Raw genomic sequence first — 23,573 nt, forward strand, 5'->3', positions numbered from 1 at the left:
AAGCTACAAATGGCTCCAGGCCCAGATAGTTTCACAGGCCATTCCACCACACTGTTAAGGAACAGATAATATTTAAATGGATGCAAAGCATAAATAAGGAAAGAAAATTTCTAAATTCTCTTTATGAAGCTACCATAAGAATGATGCCAAAACCCAAAGAGACAAGCACAGAAAGAAAATCATAAGCCAATCTTATGAATGAACACCAACACAAAAATGTGAATTAAATTGTCTAAAAACTGTAAGCCATGACCTAGGAGACTTGAAGATGGTTTGATATTAGGAAATATCTTAAAATAGGTCTTCACATTCATAGAGCCTATAAAATTGCAGTAGTTGGGACATGGACCCCCTAGTTGGACAGCAAAGAAATTAGGCAGAGGAACCAGAAATGGATCCAAACACACCCATGTAGTTAGGACATAGGAGAGGTGATTTTTGCCTATCGGTGTGATGAATTCCAGTTGTTCAGAAGACACCAACTGAATTACAACTAAATAGTTTTCTAGAAAAAAATAAAATTGCATTTCTACTTTATTCCCTAAGGCCTCCATATGTTACAGCTACAGCAGATATTTTTATAAAGTTGGAAACCATAAACATACTAGAAGAAAACAGAGAGCCATTTCCTTTACTAGTTTTAGAAGGAGGAAGATCTTCTGAAATAGAACACAAACTCAGAAGCCATAAACATGGATTAAAAGAAATAATAATAAAGTTAAAAATGTTTGCCTGGTGAAAAACACAACCACCATAAACAAAGACAGGTGAGAAATGAAATAGTATCTGCAATGCAAGGCACAGGAAAAGCTTCATTTGGTTCATACATAAAGAAGTTCTAGAAATCAATGCAATGAAGACCAACGAAGTGATAGAAAATGGGCGAAGTACAAAAACAGTTCACAAAACAGAAATGTGAAGGCTGTTAAACATATGGAAAGATACACGCACTAATGGGAAAAAAGAAAGAATGCAAGTTAAAATCAGAATGTAAGACTGTTTTTAATCTATCCGACAGCCAAAGACAAAAGCATGAGAACCCTCTGTCGGTGAGGAGTAGGAGAGAGGCTCCTAACCGATTACTGGTGTGAGCAACTTGTGATGCCTTCTTTGAAATAGGTATAGAAACGTAGAGTGCACACACCCAGCAGCTCTGCAGATAGGTGCACACAAGTGCTAAATAACATATGCACAAAGCTACTGACACAGCTTTACCTGCAAGTTGTCAAAAGCTGGAAACTGCTCCAACATGCCCGGATAAGAGTCTGGAGAAATAAATCATGCTACACCCAGACAGTGGGATTCGTGTCAGGCAGCTGTTAAAAAGCGGGAGGTGGCTTTATGTGCAGCAATGCACAAATTACTGCTGAAAGCAGGAAGCCAGGTGCAGCGTGCAGAACACTCCCTGGGCAGCAGCACCTCTGGAGAGGTGCATGAGTGCCTGGGGCTGCCATAACCAAGCACCACAAACCGCCTGGCTTAAAACCTATCCTCTCACAGTGCTGGGGCCAGAAGTCCAAAGTCACAGTGGCAGCTGCACCACGCTTCCTCTGAGGCCTCCCAGGGAGAACCCGTTGCTTATTCCAGCTCCTGGTGGCTCCAGGTGGCCTCTGCCTCCATCTTCACATGACTCCTCCCTGTGTGTATCTTCTCCTCCTCTCTTCTAAGAACACTGTCATTGGATCCGGGCCCGCTCCAATTCAGGATGACCTCACCAGAAGGTCCTTAATGACATCTGCACAGATCTTTTTTCCAAATTCAGTCACATTTATAGGTTCTGGGTGGATGCATCTTTTAGGGGCTCACTATTGTCTCCCTAAAAGAAAGAAGCGGAGGCAAAATTAATCTAAGTGGAGAGTTTATTTGGGCCAAGCTTGAGGATTGCAATAGATTCCATTTGCCCTGGATCTACACTCTGATGAGCAGCAGTTCACATGGCTTGTAAAGGAAAGTGGGGGTCAGGGAGTCGGCTGATACCAAGTTTTCTATCAGGAATTCTCATTAGTTTACAGAAATAGCATTGATGAGTGATTGGCTGTATGTTGTTAAGCTATAGGGTGTGGGTTACGGTGTCCAGTGGGGCATTACTGGGTTAATCCATAGCTACTTGTGGCAACAGGAAGCAGTTTCCAGACATGAACACACAGCTCAAAGCAGGGAGCAGGGTGTGACCACTGTCTCATTTTAAGGTCTCTCTGCGCCTGATAATTGAAAGCACTCACATTCCACAGGCAAAACTTTTTTTCTCACCATTTAAACCATTACTGCTGGAAACAGAGGTAAGGAAGAGATCATGGCCTGCCCTCTGAGATTTTATACCATGCCTGGAATGACCCATTATCAAAATAAGTAGCTGGAGCTCTTCCATGGCAATGAGGAGGTCTGTGCATAAACTGTCTCCCAGTGGAGGACCGGCCACACCCACACCCTCCCATGCTAAGGACGGGCCCAGAGCCCTTGAGGGGCACCTTGACCCCCCAACACCACTCTGGAGCTGGGCTTCCTGTCTGCTTGCTGCTCTTATATCATAAGTAGAGAGATCATCTCTTTCTCTCTCTCTCTCTGTCTATATATATATATATATATATAAATTAAATCTCTAACAATGCAAAATTCTTTATTAATGCCAACATTTTTCCACTTTATGGTAACTCACTCATCTATTATTTTAGTTGGCCGCCCCACTCCATAAACACACACACACAGGCGCGCTGGCCAGGTGGGGAAACCACAGGGCAGTAGCAGGTGCGGGGACAGGCACCCAGTAGGTGGGGCAGGTGCCCTCCTCCCTCCGTAACAGGCGGGTCCAGGAACAGCTATGCTTTTCTGGCTCCCACTCAACTCCCCCACCCCCAGCATTCCCAGCAAAGGGCTTCTCCCTTCCCCATGGGGCCCCACAGATTTGCATGTGAGTGACCCAAAGCTAGGTCAGTCATAGGCAAATGGGTCTATGCAAATATTCTGTGTTAGCCAGATTGCTTCTGCGAACTCAGGGTTTTCTGGTGTAGCCATCTCCTTCCTGGGCCTTCTGTGAACTCAGGGTTTTCTGGTATAGCCATCTCCTTCCTGGGCCCTTTGGTCTGCTCTCCATTTGTCCTGAGAATAAACCCTGCTGCCCCACCCCCCACCCCAGTGCCCACCCCCGCCCCCCAGCACCTCCTCCTGATTCACCGAAGTCGGGGTTGCACAAAATCCTCCACCTGTGAACCTGCGTCCTTAAACGTGCAGCCTGGGATGTGGAGGGGAACCTGGGGAGGTTTACACATTTTCCCGCCAGACCCGCAGTATCAGTGGTTCTCAACCAGGGGTGGTCTAGACCCGGGGACTTCCGGTGAGGTCTGCACACAGTCTGGGTTGCCACACTTAGGAGGGGAGGGGCACCATTCAGCATTCTGCAGTGCACAGGACAGCCCCTGCCAGAAGGAATTTTCCAGCCCCAAATGTGAGCAGCATGAGCCAGGGCCTGAGTGTCGGGGCTGATGGTAAAGATATCCCCGGCAGAGAGGGTAAAATTCTTCCAGGGGAGTTCAGAGTGTCCTGTGCTTCTCTGTGAGGAGCGTGTTCCCCTTCGAGGCAACCCTCCCAGGAGACAGGCGGGGGTCCGTTCTTGTTGATCATCTCACAGAGCTGGAGAACTACAGTTATCCTGGAGGCCAGATTGGAGGCCTCTCTCCACCCAGGCAGTGGCCCGGCTCACCTGCTGCCCAGGGAGGGTGCTCACATGCACGGCCTTGGAGCCTGTTCCGCCAGGACCCTTTGCCCCACAGTGACCCCGTCTGGGTTTTCCTTGCCCTTCTCTGGACTCAGTGGTCCCAGCCCCTCTGAACTTCCCCTGTTATCTTCTTGGGACTTACCAGTTCCATTCTGAGTCCCACATTGTGGCTGGGGAGACTCGTATTGGGTGGAGCTTCAAAGCTGGTGTGACCCTGGGACAGAGGAAGGCTCTGGGGACTTTGCAGTTATGGAGACAGCCAGAAAGCCACAGTCCCTTCTCTCTACACACTGCGGTGGAAGACATGGCCCTTCCTGCCAACGTGCACCTCCCCTGGGCTCCTGCAACATCAGGGATGGTGAAGGCACCCCCCTCCAGGAACCCTGGCCTGGTGGCCTCGGGGCACGGGGGCTTCTGGGAGCCAGAATCTGCAGACCCTGACGGCCCCAGAGTGGGGAGGCCCTGCTGGGCCCGGAGATTCTTACAGACCCCAGAGGGAACAAGAAGGCTTCTGGGGCCTCAAGTTAGGTCTTCCTTCTCCTGGTGTCTGAGGCTTCTAGAACATTCCAAAAACAAGACAGCCACAGAAGCTGGTGGTCTTGATTGGTGTGGACTTTGAGAGTGTGGCAGGATAGCAAATCCTTCTGGCTTTTGTGTCCTCCTGTAATACTCTTCTTTGTGCAATTTCTTATTGTTGGCAGGAAATCTCTTTTTCTCATGAAAAAACATTGCCTCCCCCGTGGGGTTCCGCTGTGGGGAGGCCCCTTCAGAAGGTCGGCAGGAGGAGGAGGCGAGGTGGGGCTGCCCAAGGCCACTGTTGAGGGTCCCCCACCCCTGTCCCTGGTTGGCACTGCACTGGGGTGTTGGTCAAACAGTGGAGGGGCACCTCCCGGATCGTGGCGGGGGCGGGAGATAGAGGCTCATAGGGTGGCAGAGCCACAGGCACAGCACACAGAGATGCCCTGGAGAGGCTCTGGAGAGAGGGGCCAGAGTTGTTTTTAAAAACACGTACAGGCCGGGTGCGGTGGCTCACGCCTGTAATCGCCTGTAATCCCAGCAGGCCGGGTGCGGTGGCTACGCCTGTAATCCCAGCAGGCCGGGTGCGGTGGCTACGCCTGTAATCCCAGCACTTCGGGAGGCTGAGGCGGGCAGATCACCTGTGGTCGGGAGTCCGAGACCAGCCTGACCAACATGGAGAAACCCCGTCTCTACTAAAAATACAAAATTAGCTGGGCGTGGTGGCGCACGCCTGTAATCCCAGCTACTTGGGAGGCTGAGGCAGGAGAATCACTTGAACCCAGGAGGCGGAGGTTGTGGTGAGCCGAGATCACGCCATTGCACTCCAGCCTGGGCAACAAGAGCAAAACTCTGTCTCAAAAAAAAAAAAACATAAAATAAAAACAAAAACAAAACAACAACAACAACAACAACAACAACAAAACCACACAAATAATTTTCGTTGCTGATTGTAAAAAAGAGCTGAGTTTTGGAGTCAGATAAGAGTGTTCTAGTGGCAGGAAGAGGGCAGCACTTGCGGGAAGGCAGACGCTTCCGACAGCGGGTGTGTGAGGGGAACACAGTGGGGCAGGTGGCTGCAGCCTGGGTGAGCAGGGTCCTGTGACCCACCCAAGGGGGCTCCTGAGTGAGGGTCCCCAGCTACTGCCAGAAGGCGCCTGAGGCTAACGGTGTGGAGGACGCCTGGGGAGGAGGGAGACTGGGAGGGATGTGCCTTGGAGAGAAGCACCCCCTTGAAGAGCTGCAGGGGCCCCTGTGGGCAGCGGACAGGCAGCCAGGAGGGAGGCTGGCAGGAGGGGCAGAAAATGGGCTGGAGCTCGGCAGGCGGCTAGTGAGGGATGGGGACCCTGAGGGTGCCTCCCACATTTCTCTTGGGGGACTTAGCGTGTGCCCTGGCTTTTTAGCTTGGGTTGTGACACCATTCACCATGCCTGGAATTCGAGAGCAGGACAGGAGTGCGGGGTGGGGGCCGAGGGACCTCAGCTGTGGAGGTTGGGACGCTGCAGGCTGCCCAGAGACTGTGGGGAGGCTTTTGGGACTTCGAAGCTATGGAGAAGTCTAAGCAAGTTTACGCTTGTGTGTGGCCGTGGGGAGACCGAGGCTGAGGGCTGGTGTCCATTCTGCAGGTGCAAGGTTAACCTCTCCCTGCTCACAGGGGCCTGGCAGCCTCGGCACCCAGTGACGATGGCCCAGCCACCCCGGGGATCACTGACTGCCGGCGGGCTGGGCGCATGCTCATTAGAGCAGTTACTTTGTGCGTCTGCGCGAGAACCACGAGATGGGATTTATTGGTTCCATTTCAGTAGGAGGAAACTGAGGCTCAGAGAGGCTTCGCACTTCCCCTGCTTGTGCTTGGAGGTGGAGGGCGCAGGATTCCAGGAGGGACTGGCCGGCCCCTCCCACTGAGGTTTTCACCATCTGCCCCTACCCCGGGCAAGACATCTGCCTTGGGAGTGGGGTCTGGTTTGGGGCCGGTGGAGCTGAGAGAGTAATGAGCAGCTCCCAACGCAGAAGGAGAAATGCGTGAAAACATGGAGCCCCAGTTGTCCCCGAAGTGGCGGAGGATGTTGGGGGTGTCGGAGGGGGGCAAACCCGCTGAGGGCACAGGGAGCACCAGAGAGGTGGGGGAGCGGGAGGGGGACACTGCCCAGGATGGCAGAGGCACCAGAGGGTGTCTGAAACCCTTCCAGGCAAGCTCAGGACCCCTGAATCCAGCTGAGTCCCCAGCAGCTGCACAGAGCTCAGGGCGGGGGCCAGCAGCCATGGAGCTGGGGGGCTGAGGGAACATCTGCAAGGACGTGCTCCACCCAGGCAGACGCCACAGGCCATCTCTGGACCCCACGCAGCCAGGCCAGGAGGCAGGATCCAGGCATGCAGCCCCTGGGTGACAGACACCTGGGCACCAGGGCGAGAGGCATCAGAGCCAAGGGAACCTCCAGGCAGCCACTGCCACCTAGACACTCCCACAGGTCCCTGAAGGCCCTCTCCGAGGGTGAGTCTGTTCTGCTTGGGGTCACCCATAGAGACAGGCTCACAAACGGGCCCACAAAAGATATGTCCACGTCAAATCCTCGGAATCTTTGAACATGACCCTCTTTGGGAAAATGGGTTTTGGAGACGTAATTAAGTTAAGGATCTTGAGATAAGATCATCCTGGATTATCTGCGTGGACTTTACATCTAACGGCAGGTGTCCTTCAAGAGACACAGACACAGAAAAAGAAGGCCATGATGATGGAGGCAGAGATCGGAGGGCGCAGCCACAAGCCAGGGAAACCTGGTCTCCTCCACCAGGAGCTGGAGGAGACCAGGAAGTATTGTCTACGGCCATGCATTCTGAATGTGCTCAGTTTCGCCTAATCTTGGTGAAACCAAGGAAACATCCTCCCCTGGAGCCTTCAGAGGGAGCACAGCCCTGCTGGCATCTTGGATATCAGGTCTCTAGAACTGCGAGAGAATCAATTTCTGTTGTTGGTTTTGTTTTGTTTTGAAGCAGGATCTCACTCTGTAGCCCAGGCTGGAGTGCAATGGTGCAATCACCGCTCACTGCAGCCTCTACTTCCCAGGTTCAAGTGATCCTCCCACTTCAGCCTCCTGAGTACCTGGGACCACAGGCACACACCACCACACCTGGTTAATTTGTGTGTATGTGTAGTTTTTGTAGAGATGGGGTCTTGCTATCTTGTCCAGGCTGGTATCAAACTCCTGGACTCATGCCGGTCTCAAACTCCTGGACTCATGCCATCCTCTGCTTTGGCCTCCCCATTCGCTGGGATTACAGGCGTGAGCCACCGCACCCAGCCAATTTCCCTTGTGTTAAGCTGTGTGTGTGATAATATGTTAGGGTGGCCTCAGGAAACGCCCACCTAATTTGGGAAGATGAGAACAGGGGAATCTATACCAGCTTGTGCATGAGAAGTTTCAGGCACAATAATTACTCAGATGTTCTTTCGTGGGAAATCAAAGCAGAAGACATCCGAATGTTCAGGGTTTAGATGTAGGTTCTGTCCCTGAATGTACTGCAAATCAAAGACAAACGTGGAGGGCGATCTGGCCCAGCCAGAACATCAGCTCGTTCCTTATGCTGCTCTATCATCAGCTCTCCGTGGAGCCAGGTGGCTGCTTGGGCACTTGAGCCAGCAGGAAAGAGGAGGGGATGAAGGAAGGACGTCGTCTGCCCCAGCTGCTGTAACAGAACACCGTAGGTGGTGGCTTGAGCCGCAGGCATTTCTTTCCCCAGCTCTAGAGGCTGGAAGCCTGAGATCTGGGCCGTCGAGGTTGTATTCTGGGGAGGGCTCTCGAATTGGCTTGCATTGGCTCTCGAATGGTCATTGTCTTGTTGTATCCTCAGATGGCAGAGAGAGAGAGCCCTGGTGCCTCTTCCTCTTCTGAAAGGGCGCTAATCCCATCAAAAGGGCCCCCTCGTGACCTCATCTAAATCTAATTATCTCCCCAAAGCCCCATCTCCAAATCATGCCACATGGGAAGTTTGGGCTCCAATGTGAATTTGCAGGGGACACAGTTCAGTGCACAGCAGAGGGCATGGTCCTGCCCGTTAAGGATGCTTTCCGGAGGTTGCACACAACACTTCTGCTTAAAATTTGGGCACCAAAATTTAGGCACAAGGTCACAGCTGGCTGCGAGGGGGAATGGGAATTGTATCCAGCTAAAATTAAGGAGTTCATATTACGACGTGCTCCGATAAGAGTGGGGATTCAGACTTTCCCCATGTCCCTTCGTTGCTTCATGCCTCTTCACAGTCCTTCATATCGATCCTGCTGTCTCATGGTCCAACGTGGCTGCCTGAGTACCTGTCATCACCTCTGCATTCCAGCCAATAGACTATGCCTCACTTAGTCCTGATGTAGTGTGAGGAATGCAGCCTCTTATCTGAATGCAGTGTGTCCAGTGAAAAGCTGGGGTTCTTGTTATTCAGGAAGAAGGATGGAAGGGCTGGGGGTAGTTAGCAGAATTTTGCCCACTGCCCTTATTGCCCCAAGGACTCTGGGTAAAACAATGACATGTAAACTGCCCTCCTGTTTGATCATTGGCTGCTCAGAGTCCATCCCTGCAAAGCCCACACCATAAGCTCCCCAAGTGCATGAGTCACGACTTTTCTTCTTCTTGCTCCTATAGGGTCTAGGCTGCCACCGGGCAAGTCCCAGGGGGGTTAGCTGGGCATGCGCTGGCCAAGCTGCAGCTGGGCTGTACCAAGCCAAACCATGGGATGGGGAAGCAGCGCCAGCAGTGGCTGCCTGACCTCCAGGTAACCCACCATGCGCCCGATGCTGGGCGCCTCCCCTGAGCGCTCTCAGTTCAGGCTTTCTGCACCTGGCTTCCCCACCAGAAGGACTTTCCACCCACACCCTCTGCAAGGCTTCAGAACTCTTTCTAACAAACCCCAGGGGGAGGGAGTGCGTTTCCCCGCAGCCAGACACGCTCAGTGACATTCTAGAGTCAAGTTCAGCGCTTGGCAAAGGCCCATTCCATAAAGGACAGATGCCCGGCCTCGGGAGGTTACAGGAATGGGGAGAAGGGTGACAGGACCCTCAGCAAGTCTCTGTGTCCAGGGGTTTCCAGCCAGCGTGGCTTGCCGTGCTCCAGGCTGGGCTCAGAGGCTCTGGCTTCCCGACCCTCTGAGAGCATCTCTCTGCACACACAGAGGGGGTGGGGGCCAGGCCTCTTGTCTGCTCCGGGTGATGTGACTCAGCTGTGGACAATGACGACATGATCCTGAGCATGACAGGGTGGGAAGCTTTTCCTCCTTCTCCAGGGCCTGCGAACCCTGGAAATGCATCCACGATGCAAATAGTGACAGACATCATTAGCGGACGCATCCGTTCTGCTTGAGCTGGAAGCGCTCAGGGCTGCAAGGCCCTTTCCTCAGAAGGGCGGTTCCTGTCACCACCCTCCTCTGCACCGCAGCGTCTGACTCCCAGGAGGGACAGCCCGGCAGTTATAAAAGGCTCTTTCATGACAGGCCTAGAGGAATTAGAAATATCATTTTTTCAGGTGCTTCCAAAAAATCAAGTAATTAGAGCTCATGCACGTAAAAGGGCCCGCCATGAGATTTGTGGCTTGTTTTTTAAAGGAATCAATTTATATATTAAAACAATAAAATACGTCCGGGGAGCACAAGCCTCTCTAATGCTTTCAGTGTCTTCTCAGTGTGGTTCCAGAAAACTCTGCCCCAGAGGAAACCAAGGACAGGGTTCCCTGGGCTGTTCCTGGGGGTATGTGGGAGCTACTGGGCTGGATGTAAAGTCATGTGTGTTCTCAAGGCTGGGGAAAGGACCTCACTGCTGCTGCTGACCCCAGCAATGTGTCCACTTGAATCAGCTCAGTGTAAAACAGAAAAAAAAGTGCTCTTGTCCTTTCAGGTCCTAATGTAGAAAGTGAAATGGCAGAAAGGATTCTATGTTAAATTTCCAGCTCGTAAAACCAGATGCAAGTTTATGCTTGTGCATGGCCATGGGGAGGCCAAGGCTGGGAGGGTGGGGCCCATCCTGCAGGTGCAAGGTTAACTCTCCCTGCCCACAGGGGCCTGCAGCTTCCCCTCCCCCAGGTGATGGTTTGAATGGTATTCCCCACAAAAGATGCTGAAGTCCAACCCCCAGTACCTGTGAGTGGGACCTTCACTGGAAACAGAGTCCTGGCAGATCAGGTTAAGATGAGGTCACAGGTTGGACCCAACAAGACTGGCGTCTTTACCAAAAGGGGCGATTCTGACACAGAGGGGCATGTCCAGGGAGGACAAACTGAAGATACAGGGAGGAGATGGCCATCTCCAGGAACACCTCAGGCCGCCAGAAGCTGGCAGAGATGGGGACCAGAGGCTCCCTCACAGCCCCAGGAGGAGCGAGCCCTGACCACACCTGCATCGCAGACTTCTGGCCTCCAGGGCCGTGAGGTCAGGGATTTCTGAGGTTCAAGCCCCCCAGTGTGGTGCTTTGTTACGCAGGCTGAGCTGACTCATACACCCCAGCTGATGAAATGCCTCACCATCAGTTTCAGTTGTGAGCTGGTCATCTGGCCCCAAGAGAGCCCAGGCACCCCAGCCCACTGCCCACCCTGGGTTTCTGCCCACACTGATGGCTCCTGTGCCACCATGGCCAGGTAGAGGCACTTCCTCCACCCAGCCCTGGGTCACATGACAATTCCCTGTTCTCACTGTCCCCATGACCCCCTCAGGGTCAGCGCTTCCACAGCCCTGGCAACCCTAGGCCACTCTGAGTGGCAGAGGCTGCCCAGCGTTTCTGACTCTGGAGAACCCTCTGTTGAGGATGGGGTCCCCTGGGTCCTGGAGCTTCCAGCACCCAATCTCAGCTGAGGCCACCGCCTGAGCTCCTTCCTCCCAGAGGCTGAGCCGGCCTTTGCCTCCCTGCCCTGGCACTGTGCTGGCTGTGCTCTCTGAGCTCCTTTTTCTTGGTGGAGGCCAGGAGTTGGCTTCAGGGTACCCTTGTGTTTTCTCCTCCAAGGCCTGGGGACATATTCACAAATCCCTCCCAGGGGCCCTTCTGATGCCTTCATAGTGAGTCACTGAGGGCCCCCAAGCCTGGGGCCCAGGCCGGGTGAAACAGATTGCCCAGCACCTCCCCTCCTCCCCTTCACTGCCTTGAGAGAGGAGCGTCCTTCTCAGCTGTTTCTCCACATAGAGGACGGAGGCCACCAGGCCTCACTGTCCTGAGTGCCATCCCAAGAGCCATCCCAGGCACTGCCCTTGGAACTGGCCATGTGGCTCCAGTGTGGTTTGAGGCTTCAGAGGATTCGGGCCCATGAGGCCAGGGGGACACCCAGCGGGAGGCCTGTCCCTCCTTCCCGACCCTCCCCTGACCACATCGGGCCTCTCTCTGGGGGCCCTTCTGGGTCTGCCCTCCTCTTCTGGGGCCCAAGGGGGCCTTGGGTGGAGCTCAGATGTGCCCCTGGGAGACGCTTGCTGGGCAACGCCCCTTGGGGTGGGAGATCGAGCTGGGTGGGCAAAAAGGGGGTGCTTGTGGGTGGGGTCTGCACCTGCACGCTTGCCTCAGCAGGTGTGACTCAGGCAACTGACCCTGGCTGAGACTCAGGGACCCCCAAAACTTTGCTGTTTGGAACCATGGGCTATGAGCCCATCCACATACCTTGTTTTCCCCACTAAAGGGCAGCGTTTCTTATTGATGCCCATGGAAACCACGAGGGAGGTGGCTCTGCCCCTGGCTCTACTCAAGGGATCATAATACATTTCAGAGCCAATCTTATCTCCACTACTTTATAGGAGTCAAAAATACAATGTTTTCAAGACAAGGACAGCCCAGCAGACCCACAAAGTCGCAGGGCACAGAGCTGCCCAGCACCCTTTCTCCCCCAGCCCAGCCTGTGCCGGCCATGTTGTCCCAACAGGCGCCACACGAAGGCCTTCGCAGTTGGAAATGGTGCTGTGTGGCAAGGGCACCTGGGCCGGTGATGACAGCAGACAGTGGCGGGGGCTCGCATGGGGACCCACCACTGCGGCTCCACACTGCAGGCAGAGCCCTGGGCCCAGCCAGAAACCAAGCAGAGGCCATGCAGTGCGGAGGCTGAACGTTCTTGGAGAGTGTGTGGCCGGCTTCCTCCTCTCTCCAGACAGCAAGACCTAGGATGGGCCTGGAGTTGTCCAAGGACACAAAGCTGGTTTGCGGAGGGCTGGCCTGGGTCGCAGGGCTCCTGGTGCCTGGTTCAGAGCCTTTCAACCCCCGTGTTGCCACACCTGAGCCAGTGCGACACTCAGCTGCAGTGGCCAGACTGTGAGCCCAGGGTCATCGCGAGGCAGACGCCAAGACAGGATGAAGGGCAGGAGGATTTCATCGGGGGATCACCAGTGTGGGAGGAAATGGGGAGGGAGCCAGGAGGCTGGGAAAGCTGTGGGACAGAAGTAAGAGTCTGACTGCCAGGGAGGCGGGGAGGGGAGGGAGCGAAGTGGTGGGTGCAGGCTGTGGGGAGCCCTGGAGATGTGGCTGGGGCAGAGGAGTCCCAGTGAGGGACAGGAGTGTGTCTGGTTCTCAGCTGTGTCCCCAGCACCTTGGACAGTGCCTGGCACATAGTAGATGCTCATTGTAGGTTTGATGAGCGAGTGAATGAATGCATGGCTGGCGATGGGCTAGTGGAGGAAAAGGGAGAGACCTGTGCGTGGGAAGAGCTCTTGGAGCCTTCTGCCAAGCAGAGTGGAGCCCCAAAGGCAGTACAGAGCGTCTATGTTCTCTCCAGACCATGACCCCTCAGCCACCCTGACTCAGCCCTATCTGCTCCCTGCCATGGAGGTCTTAGACATGCTATCCCGGGCTGCAGCCTGCTAAGCAGGACCTTGAGAGTGAATGTGCTGCCTGAAGCACATGGCCAGCCTCCTTCGGCGCCAGCCCGCCGGCCCTGTTTGCGGGAAAATGCCTTCTGTATTGCTTCGTAATGGCCTGCTTTGTTCAGCCAGCTTTGCACTTGAAGCCAGCCAGCTTGGCAGCTGAACGGCCACATGTCGGTCATTCAGGCAGCAGGTCGGCCGTGGAACTGGGTGGCTTCCAGCTGCCCGTGGGAGCCGGCCTGACATGAACCTCCTCCCTCCTTCTGAGAAGTGGCCGGGCACACAGGAGTGCAGCCTGGCTGCATTTTCAGTCATTTCCCAGGTTATTTTCCTGGCTGCAGTGACACACCAGCCACATGCTGCCCATGTGGGCCTGGGTCTCCCTGGGCTTAGGAGGAGCCCCACAGGTGCTTTATGAGGACGGGCTGGGAAGAGTGGAGGAGGCGTCCCCAGCCTGTCCCTGCGAGGTGCCCGGGTCCCGGCTGCAGCCTGCCCATGTCCCCAGGTTCCTGCATGGCAGAGCCAGGCCACCTGCTGTGCATCCGCCACCTTGTGCTGGGAGGGTGGCACTCAGTGGATGCCAGCCATGCTCCCGCCTCAGCCTCCACATTCACTTTGCCACAGGGAAAAGGGGAGCATTGTGCTGGCCCAGTGACCCCAGACGTGCTGACCTCACAGGGAAAAGGGGAGCATTGCGCTGGCCCAGTGACCCCGGACGTGCTGACCTCACAGGGAAAAGGGGAGCATTGCGCTGGCCCAGTGACCCCAGACGTGCTGACCTACCGGGAGGGGCAGTGGGTCTGCCCGGCACCCGAGTCAGGCGGGAGCTGCTAAATGCACCCATTTGGGCTCTGCCCCAAAACCTCTTGTGGGAGCCTGGAGATCTGCATTTCCACATAGTTTAGGTAACTCCCAGATGATGGATGTGTTGCGAGGCTGGGAATCCCTACATCACCTTCCCAGGGACAAGCTGATTGCACCCTCAGCTCCCCATCCCAGGCTCTGGCTTTGCTGGGGCCTTGCGGTTTCAGCCCCAGGTTCACGAGCTTGGCTCCTACAGAGCAGACACCCCTCAGCCCCTCCCTAAGACCTCTTTTGCCTGCTGAGGGAGCAGGCGGGTCTTTCAAAGCTTCCCCCGAATGCCTGGGGTCCTCTCCTCTTGTACTTGCTTGTGAGTCATTCAAGCAGCTCCAGCTCTGTGCTCACCGAGTTTCCTGGGCTTCCCTAGCAAAGTGCCCCAGAACGAGTGGCTTAAAACAACAGAAAGGTATTCTCTCCCAGCTCTGGACACCAGAAGAGCAAGATCGAGGCACACCCTCCCTGAAGGCTGAGGGGTGTCCCTCCTGCCTCCTGCAGCTCCTGGTGGCTCTGGTGCTCTTGGGCTTGTTGGCCGCCTCTCCCCATCTGTGCCTCTGTCTTCCCTGAGCAGGGGAAGCACTGCCATCAGCCCCATGTCACAGACAAGGAAACAGACCCAGGGCTTCCGCAGCCATACACCATGCCACTGGGGGATAGGCTGCTGGGACCCCACCCCTGCCCCCCAGGCCTCCTGCTCCCAGAGAAGACCCCCGGGAGAGCCCGCCCCACCCCTGGCAGGGATGAGCTGAAGGGTCCCTCTCTGAGCACTGTCATCCCGCAGGCCGGGCCGCCGGGGTCTGACTGCAGCCTCCCGAGTCACTCTCAGCTCAGGGAGACACCGCATGACCACGTCCCCGATGCGCCTTCTGGTTGGGGTGAGGCTCTGACACCGCGGAAGCCAACAGGGTTCAGACATCCCGGTTCCTAATGTTTTGCAAGGCCTCAAGCCATGTTTGGGGCATCCTGTGTGTGTGAGGGCCAGCGAGGGCTGGCACTGTACGCTGCAGCTCTGCACAAGGAGGGCTGAAGTTGCTCCCTGTGCCTGGTGCAATTCTCAGGGTGCACATGGGGCACCCCCCACCCCTTGGCCCTCTCCTGATCATCGGCAGACATTCTGGTCCAGCCAAACGAACCACCTCCCAAGGGCAGAACCAGCCTCCACGCTGGGGTGACTGCCTGCCCCCTGGGTGGGCAGGGCTCTCCCAGCCCCTCTTGTCCCCAGGGACCAAAGTTGGGTCAGGGCCTGGCTGTGCATGGCAGGGAGCTAACCTCTGCGTCCACCAGCTCTGAGTCAGCCAAGAGCCCTGTGCCCACAGGACCTTCTGGAAGCTGAGGCCACCACGTGCAGGCCAGTCTCCTGGGCGCTGGCCTCTGTCTGCACATCCCTGGCTTCAAATGCTACTTTTGCCTTCTGGTCACCACTGCGGTTGGTGCTCACAGGACTTTTCAACATGGACAGGCCTGCATTCAGATCCTGCCTGGTCCTTGCACCACATGTGGCCCTGGCCAGGTCCCCACTCTAGGTCCTCTCATCTGTAAAGTGGGTGGTGCAAGGAGACAGTCCATGGAAAGCACCCGGTGGGGCTCAGAGAGACCAAAAATGTGATCCCCTATCTAAAGCGTCTCTTATTCCCAGGGACCTAAGCGGAAGAAGCCAGTGCTTAACCAGAAGAGTGAGATTGAGGTGGAAGAACCCAGGCACTGGCTCCCCGGGCTGGATCCACCTCGAGGCTCACCCCAAGGCATGCAGTGAGTGGAAGGCTGGGATCCCCACCATCCATGGGCTCTGCTGGACTTGCTGGGGCTCAGGGCTGGGTGGGCACTCCCAGGACTGGCCCCCTGGCCTGGGCACTGTCAGGGCCCAAGGGGAACAGACCTCACTCTTCACCCATGGGGCTGGGTATAGAGGAGCTGTTTCATGGTTAGAGTTCCCAACACCCAGACAAATCCCACTGGAAGCCTCAGGGTGGGGCCCAGAAGCTGCATGTGCAGAGGCCCCCAAGCCACCACGGTGCCCCTAGGGTGCTGTTGTTGCAGAGCCTCGGGCTGGGATCCTGACTCAGCTGCTCACCAGCTGGGCTGCCTTGATATTTAAACTTCAGTTTCCTCTTTTGCAAAGTGTCAATCATAATACCCACAACTCACCTGTAAGCTCTAGATAGGATTCCGAGAACAGCACCGGTGTCGAGGAGAAGTGCTATTAGCCATGCAGTCATACAGGAAAGTCCTATGAAACAAAAGTGACGATCACCTTCCGTTCCACCGTCCGGCAGATGTCAGTTCTGACAAATGTTTGTGTCTCTTCTTCCAGCTTATTTTTCATAATAGAGTGTAATATAAATTGGAGCCATCCTGTACACCTACTTCCCTTTTCAATTTAATGTATCAGAGCATTTTTCTATGTCATTAAATATTCCTTTCTGACATGGCCTTATTTCAGTGCTGCTTTAGGAAATATGGGTTGTTTTCGACTCTTCACTATCGTAGATTTATAACTTGTAGGGAATATTGTCATAAAGGAATCTCCACACTTGCAAGGTTATTTCCTAAACATCCGAGTGAAATCCACAGATGCCTCATGTCCCCTGTTGCTTTGAAACGTTGCTCTGTCCCCTCCTACCAGTGGGACAAGGTCAGGCTCCAAGTCCCCACACTGGGGAGGGGTGAGCCTTGGGGTGGGGCAGCTGCAGCCCTGGCCAGGCCCTGAGAGAGGCCAGCCCGGGGAGCCACTGCCCGGGATCTCCCACCTGAATCTCATTCCTCTGGTTCAGCAGTGAAGCTGAACCTCGCCAAGCCTTTAGATCTAAATTCCTGTTGGCAGGAAAACACTGGGAAAGAGAGAAGGAGGACCAGTTAGACATCACTGCCAGTCAGCAGTGACATCAGGAATGAGAGACGTTTTGAGTCTCAGAGTGCGGGGGATGTCCAGGCGAGGTCAGTGGGGAAAACGCAGTTGGCGTTACGCCCTCCCCCACACACCAGTGTACCAGGTTAGCTGCTGTTAGGCACGTCACCTGTCCCCTGTGTGTGCACCTTGTGGGTACCACCCTTGGGTGTATCTCAGTGCAACTGGGGACACATGGGTGTTGCCTCTGTGTGGTGGGAGACACGCCCCTGACTCCAGGGACAAGCAAGCAGCAAGAGGAGGGCTGGAGGCCAGATCCCGAGTTTCATTCCCAGAGCTTCCCTTTCAGTGGCATGAACTAGGAGATGCATATTTTGTTTTCAAATCATGAGACTGGCCAGGCATGATGGCTCACGCCTGTAATCCCAGCACTTTCATGAGATCAGCCGGGCTCAGTGGCTCACACCTGGAGTCCCGGCATTTTGGGAGGCTGAGGCGGGTGGATTGCTGGAGCTCAGGAGTTTTGAGACCAGCCTGGGCAACATGGTGAAACTCATCTCTACAACAAATACAAAAATCAGCCAGGTATGGTGGCATACTTGTGGTCCCAAATAGTCAGGACACTGAGGCTGGAGGATGGCTTGAGCCTGGGAGGTCAGGCTGCAGGGAGCCAAGATCATGCCCCTGCACTCCAGCCTGGGCGGCAGAGTGAGACCCTGTCTCAATCAATCAATCAATCAATCAGAATGAATAAATAAGTTATGAGATTACGTTAACATTTCCAATTCAAATTTAAGATGACAGTGCTCCTCTTAACCTATTGGATTTTATATTTGTGAATTTTTTCTCTTTCAGTAATAATAATTTTGGTTCCTCACAACATTCACATAATTACTTATTGGCTTTATCCTGGAAGAGGAAACAATTTAAATAACGATGCCAGACTTAACACTAACACTAAGACCTACTGAGTGATACATACGATTTCCTTGCCATTCTTTTTATCCTTAAAATACACGCCACCAGTTAAAAAAAAAGCCTAAATTCTGTGCTGTAAAACTACTTCAAATAATTTTGTCTTTGTTTTAGTTATGTTACAAACTCTACATAAATTTTCACTTTTGTTGGTTTCCTTTTCTAAGGATGCTCTCTTTTAATCTTAAATTTTAACAAATTCAAATTGTTTTGAATATGGGAAACATTCACATAGTTCTGGACTCAAACACTAAAGCCAAGTATCTCCAGAGCAGCTAGCTTCCATTTCTAACTCCACACACACGTAAGGTCACCGTTTTTATTAGTTTCTGATTTATCTTTCCAGTGCTTTTCTTTCGCATCTATAAATAAACACGCACATATACATATCTTTACACTTTATTACACAAAAGATGTGTCACTGCGTACTGCCGTCTGCTTTTGCCACTTAACAATATATCTGGAAATGGCGTCTTATCAATCCCTGGAGAAGGGGGCTGGGCCTGGGTTGGAGGGAACCCAGCAGGCTGGGAAGGAGGGGTCTGGAGCATTTTCTTCTCCAGGCAACAGCAACACTGGTGGTGGGGGATTGACCTGGGGTTTCCAGGAATAGATGTTGCTGGAATGCTTGAAAGAATATTAGGAGAGAATGTGAGTGCTCAGTATGGTCCGGGCTCTGATCCTAAGCAGCCTGATGCATCTCAGTTGAGACTGGATTCCTCGGCCATCCTGGGGTTTGTAGGAGGATGGCACTGGGCTACATAGCAGCTCCCCTAAATTTACATCTACCCAGAAATGGGGAACATGACCTTATTTGGAAGAAGGGCCTTTGCAGATGTGATTAAGTCAAGGTGAGGTCATACTAGATTTGTGTGGGCCCTAAACCCAGTGACTGGAGTCTTACAAGAGGAGGGGACACACAGCAAGGCCGGGGAGAAGGCCGCGTGACCCCGGGGGCAGAGATGGGAGCAGCGCAGCCACAAGTCAAGAATGCTAATGGTTGCCAGCAACACCAGAAGCTGGGAGAGCAAGAAACGGATTCTCTTCTAGAGCTGCCAGAGCGGGGCTGGCTCTCCTGACGCCTTAAGCTCAGGCTTCTGGCCTCAGAACCAAGAGGGAATACACTTCTGTTGGTCTCAGCCACCCCATTGGTGGCACTTTGCTTGGCAGCTTCAGGACACTCACAGAGATGGGATGGTCTCTGAGGCTGATCCCTGTTCTTACACCCTTGGCCAGTAGCCTTGTTCTCATCCGAGTGTCCAGAGAATGGGCTGGAGGAACGCAACTTGGGAAAGTGCAGGCGTCCCACTGAGCCCAGGCTGGGTGGCGGCAGAGAGTGGCATTCCCACTGAGGTGCTGGTGACTGCCTGGCCAGCAGGGGAAACCGAGGCACCCAGGATGGCTTCACAGCCAGACCTGGGGAGAATGTACCCATCAGCAGAGCAAGTGGTGGGGGGAGCCATCGGGAGCCCGGGAGAAGAGGGTGGGTGTGGGGTGATGAGGGCACCGGGAGGAAACATCCCGCCAGACAAGTGGAGAGGCAGCTGGAGTGTTCCAGGGGCTGGGGCTCGCAGGACAGCTGAGTGTGGGGGTGCTGAGGACACGGCGTCTGCACACTGCTGTCCAGGCGGCCCTCGCTCAGCCAGCTCTCCAAGTCATTTCTGCAAGGTTTATGGAAACGTGGTTTTGCCCGGGAGGTATGTGTGTCACTGGGAATTGCTGAATGTCTGTTTACAGTCGCCATTCCTGCTGGGGTGATTAAAAGCGCCATCAGAGTTGATTGTAGCCTGGGTGGTCTCTTGATCTGGGGGTCCTCTGGGTTGAGGGGGTGCTCTTGCCCTTCCCTTTCTGGTGTGGCCCGAACCTGAGCTGGAAGAGAGAGGCTCCCGCACCCTCCTGGCCAGAGACCACAAACCCAGACGACCCCTGTGAGGTGGAGTGAAGTCTCGCAAACCCAGGGACTCGGCTTGGACAGAATTTCCTGGCTGCTCCAGTCTTGAGCCCTTCCGTCTTGCTTGTCTTGCTTTTAGTCCTGCCTATCTGAGACAGCCCAGCCTCACCCCGTGTGTCCAGGGATCTGCTGGTCTTCCCCCGAGCTCCATCCCTCTGTCCCACGCCAGCCCCTCCACCTGGCACACGCCACACAGTGAGCCCCCCTCACCCCCTCCAGGGTGCAGCTGGAGGTCTGGGAACCTGCGCGTGGGCCCTGGGAAGCAGCACGGGGCTTTGTGGGCCAGGCGGGGTCCAAGCTCAAAGGCTGGGTCCACAGTGCCTGCTGGTGACCTTCGGCACCCAGCTTCCTCCTGAATCAGGGATGCCCTTGCTCTGGGCCTGCTTCTGCTGTAGGAAGCCTTCTCCAGTTCAGGCTGAGACAGATGTCACAAACAGGACTGTCTCCCCGATTCAGGCTGAGACAGATGTCACAAACAGGACTGCCTCCCCGATTCAGGCTGAGATAGATGTCACAAATAGGACTGTCTCCCCGGGACAGGCGGCCTGTGCTGGTGGCTGGAACCTCTGTCGTGTCATGGCAACACAGCCAACGGCTGCTGTGTGTCCCTCCCAACCCCAGGTCCCAGTCCTTGGACAACTCATGGGACAGTGCGGGGAGCCCAGAGGCAAATCTCCCTGCCGCAGATGCCGCTGCTGCCTGTGGGTGGGGTCCCTCGGTGCGGGTTCCTCTGTACCTGCTGTCCTGTGTGTTCTGCCGTGCCAGTGTCACCTGGGCTTCCCTCACACCCACTCCCCACTGACTAAGGAGGCCACACAGACCCAGGCCTGAGCCCCAGCCCGCTGCCTGCAGGTTCAGACACTTGGGCATGTTTCTTAGCCATTTGGAGCCTCGGTTTTCCCATCTGGGAAATGGGGACAGTGATATCTCAGAGACACTGTAGTGATCACCGGAGAGGACCACAGACCACTCTCGGCGGGGGTGCCAGGCATCGTGTCCATGTTTGGTGAGGAAGGATTCAGCCCAACCCTTGGCTTCCTCCATCCCAGATGTCCCTTGAGGCATGTGGCCTGGGGTGAGGGATCCGGAGAGGAAGGGAGACAGGCCACGATGTACGGTGACCCCAGGCTAGGCCCACAGACCCGGGTAGATCGCCACCACTCCCACTGGAATTCTCAGGGCTGGACACCCATTGTTTGGAACTAATTATTTTTGTGCAGTCCTTAGTTTCCGCAATTAATTCTTTGATAACAGTCCCTTCTATGATAGCTCCTCACAAAGATTCTATAGAAAGCACCAGGCGGTTTCAGCTGAGCCGGCAGCAACAGCCTTTTCTCTGAGCTCGAGGTCCAGGCACAGTCACAGCAGCAGAGAAATGCCGGGTAAAGAGGCCCTGGACGTTGGGAGGGGCACCAGCAGAGCAAGGGGCTTCCCACCGCCGCCTCCCTCCCCACAGGCTGGTCAGGCGGCCAGGCTACAGGGGCCCTGCTCTGCAGAAGGCCTTTCCTTCCAGAGCCCTGCAGCCTCTGGGAGCCAGCACCGGCCCCACCAAGCCAATCCTCGGAGTGGGTGGAGTGGGGCCTGGGGGCTCGAACCCCCAGACCGACGGCCACAGCCTGTCGTCTATGGCGCTCTGTGATGGGATGGGGGGACTGCCACAGAGGGAAGAAAGAGAATCGGCCCCTGCCTTCCCAGGGGCCTGATCCTACGGGGAGGTGGGACACTCATGCTCAAGGGCCCAGATGCTGTAAACACAGCTGTCCCAGGTGGTCCAGGTCAGGAAGAGGCTCAGATGGGTCGGAGTCCCACCTCTGCGGCGGTTTTGGAGAACAGTCCAGGGGCAAGTGAGTCTGTAGATGTATCTGGCCACCCCGGAGACTCCCCTCTTCCACCTGTTGGGAGCCAGAAAGCCTCCATCTTCCTGCTCCGCCTCAGTCTGCCACTCATAAAGCCTAGACCATCCTACTTCGATATTGCAACATTGCATGGCTGAGGTCCTTTCGGTTGAAGTGACAGAATCCCAACCCAAGCTCATTTCAGAAAAGAAGGGCATTTGCAGGTTGACTTACCTAGAAAATGTGGGGTAGAATGGCTTCAGGTGTAGCTGGGTCCAGGAGTTCAGAGGCTGTCACTAGGCACCATCGAATTCAGACTCTAAGCTCAATCCTGCCTGTGTTGGCTTCATTCTCAGGGAAAGACGGCCCGGGAGCTCTCAGTTCAGGGGGTCCTCGAAACTCCCAACTTGGAGGGTCAGGGTGCTTCTGTCTTCAGCAAAATCCCAGGCAGGGCTTTGTGTGGGCTCGGGCCCCATGCCCACCCCTGTCCTGCTGTCTGTGGTGGAGGAATGAGGTCCTCTTGCTGGCTAGCCTTGGGGGTCACGTGATCACCCCGAGGTTGGCGGCAGCCCTAGAAACACAGACAACAAAATACATGACACTACGTAAGAGTCAGCAGGCGGGTTTTCTTAAACAAAACAAACAGGGTTTTGTGACGAAGAGAAGAGGAAACTGTCTGGGAAGGCGAAGATCACCAGGGCCCGACAGCGCTGTAGACACAATGACATCACTCAGAGCAGCGCGCTTGCTTTCTGGGCCTCACATGCCCACTGGAGTATCTTCCATCTCTCATGCCTGGGAGGCCCCACCCCACATGCTGTCCCAGGAGCATAGCAGGCATCGTACACTGTGCAGTGTGGGGTACACACGTAGGCACTCCAGACCCAGGAATCTCGGACTCCTGTCTCCTGCCATCCATGTGGGAGGTCTCACCTCCCTGGGGAGGTCTGTTTGGTCTCCACTGTAGACAGAGATATGAGGTGTGTGTGTTTGCATGTGTGTGCGTGTGTTTGCTTGTGTGTGCGTGTGTGCATGAGTGTGTGCTTGTGTGTGCATGTGTGCGTGTGTTTCCTTGTGCGTGTTTGTGTGCATGTGTGTTTGTGTTTGCGTGTGTTTGCATGTGCATATGTGGGAGTGACAGAGAGGGAGAGTGTGCACACATACTGGGTCTATGCCCCAAGGGCCACTCCCACCCCTGCCATGGGGATGCGGTGCCCTTGGGGCTCTGCCCTCTGTGACCCCCAGGCATGTGAATTTTCTAAAACTAGCTTCTCCCCTCTTGGCTCCTGTCCGTCCCAGATCCAGCATCCACGTACGTTTGACGCCAATGGAAAGTCTGCCTTGTGACTCGTGGAGGGGCCTCCGCAAGGGGCATGTGACTGTGAGGGGGCCAGGCTGGGCTCGCTTGTGTGGAGGGGAGGGGCACGCTGCGGGGGGTGGGGGGGCGCCACCCCCACCGGGCCAGCCTCAGGGCAGCCGGGGCAGAACCTGTGGCTCTGGGGTAAATGCCGGGGCCAGCTTAAAGGAGTCAGCTCTCTGCAGCCTGCCTCGGCTGGGTGGGAACGAGTCCAGGCTTCCAGGCATTTGGAACCCGAGCAGCTGCAGGGACAGGCTGGAGCCTCAGCCTTCCCTCCCCCACCCCAGACCCTCTCTGGCCCCTCTTAACCCAGCCAGATGAGCTGTTGGCGAAACCTGGCCTGTCGCAGACTGCGGAGAGATCTGAGGAGGAAGGAAACCGTTTCTTAGCACCTCCAGCAGTTCAAGCCCACCTCGAGCCCTCCACGTCCGGGCTTTCTCCTCCTTTGCAAATCTGCTCCTGTTTCTGCGCTTCCAGGAGCCTGGCTGGGGCTGGAAATAGAAATGCATTCCACGCATTCATTCTCTCAACAAATATTTACTAAGCACCTCCTCAGGGCAGGCCGGGGCTGGGCACAGCGTCATCCTCTGCCTCCTCATCCTCCTCCTCACCAGGGAGCAAAACAGACAAAGCCTGCACCTACGCGGAGTGGATGCCCTAGTGGGGGAGCAACGGGAGGGGGAAGAAGTGCATCTCGTAGTATAGGGAAGCCTGAG

At 55.1% G+C, this 23,573-nt stretch overlaps 1 protein-coding gene and 1 long non-coding RNA gene across 3 annotated transcripts; both read right to left on the reverse strand.

Annotated features, from left to right (window-relative positions):
• Positions 1 to 779: 779 nt before the first annotated feature.
• On the reverse strand, positions 780 to 22,866 carry LOC129135383 (uncharacterized). Of its 2 annotated transcripts, none has more exons than XR_002941051.2 (3): positions 21,735 to 22,866; positions 16,040 to 16,121; positions 780 to 1,816 (listed from the first exon to the last, which is right to left on the reverse strand). It is a non-coding gene; the product is annotated as an uncharacterized LOC129135383 (long non-coding RNA). The 2 variants fall into 2 exon arrangements; XR_676677.5 differs by lacking the exon at positions 780 to 1,816 and adding an exon at positions 9,189 to 9,708.
• LOC104003898 (putative uncharacterized protein encoded by LINC00322) lies at positions 18,049 to 21,741 on the reverse strand. The gene is given in 3 exon segments (XM_003319106.6): positions 18,049 to 19,029; positions 19,031 to 19,071; positions 19,074 to 21,741. Coding segments are annotated over 3 exon segments (906 nt in total). The 5' UTR covers positions 19,486 to 21,741; the 3' UTR covers positions 18,049 to 18,576.
• Positions 22,867 to 23,573: the final 707 nt, after the last annotated feature.

This window comes from Pan troglodytes, chromosome 22, assembly GCF_028858775.2.
Source record: "Pan troglodytes isolate AG18354 chromosome 22, NHGRI_mPanTro3-v2.0_pri, whole genome shotgun sequence".
Lineage (NCBI taxonomy): Eukaryota > Metazoa > Chordata > Mammalia > Primates > Hominidae > Pan > Pan troglodytes.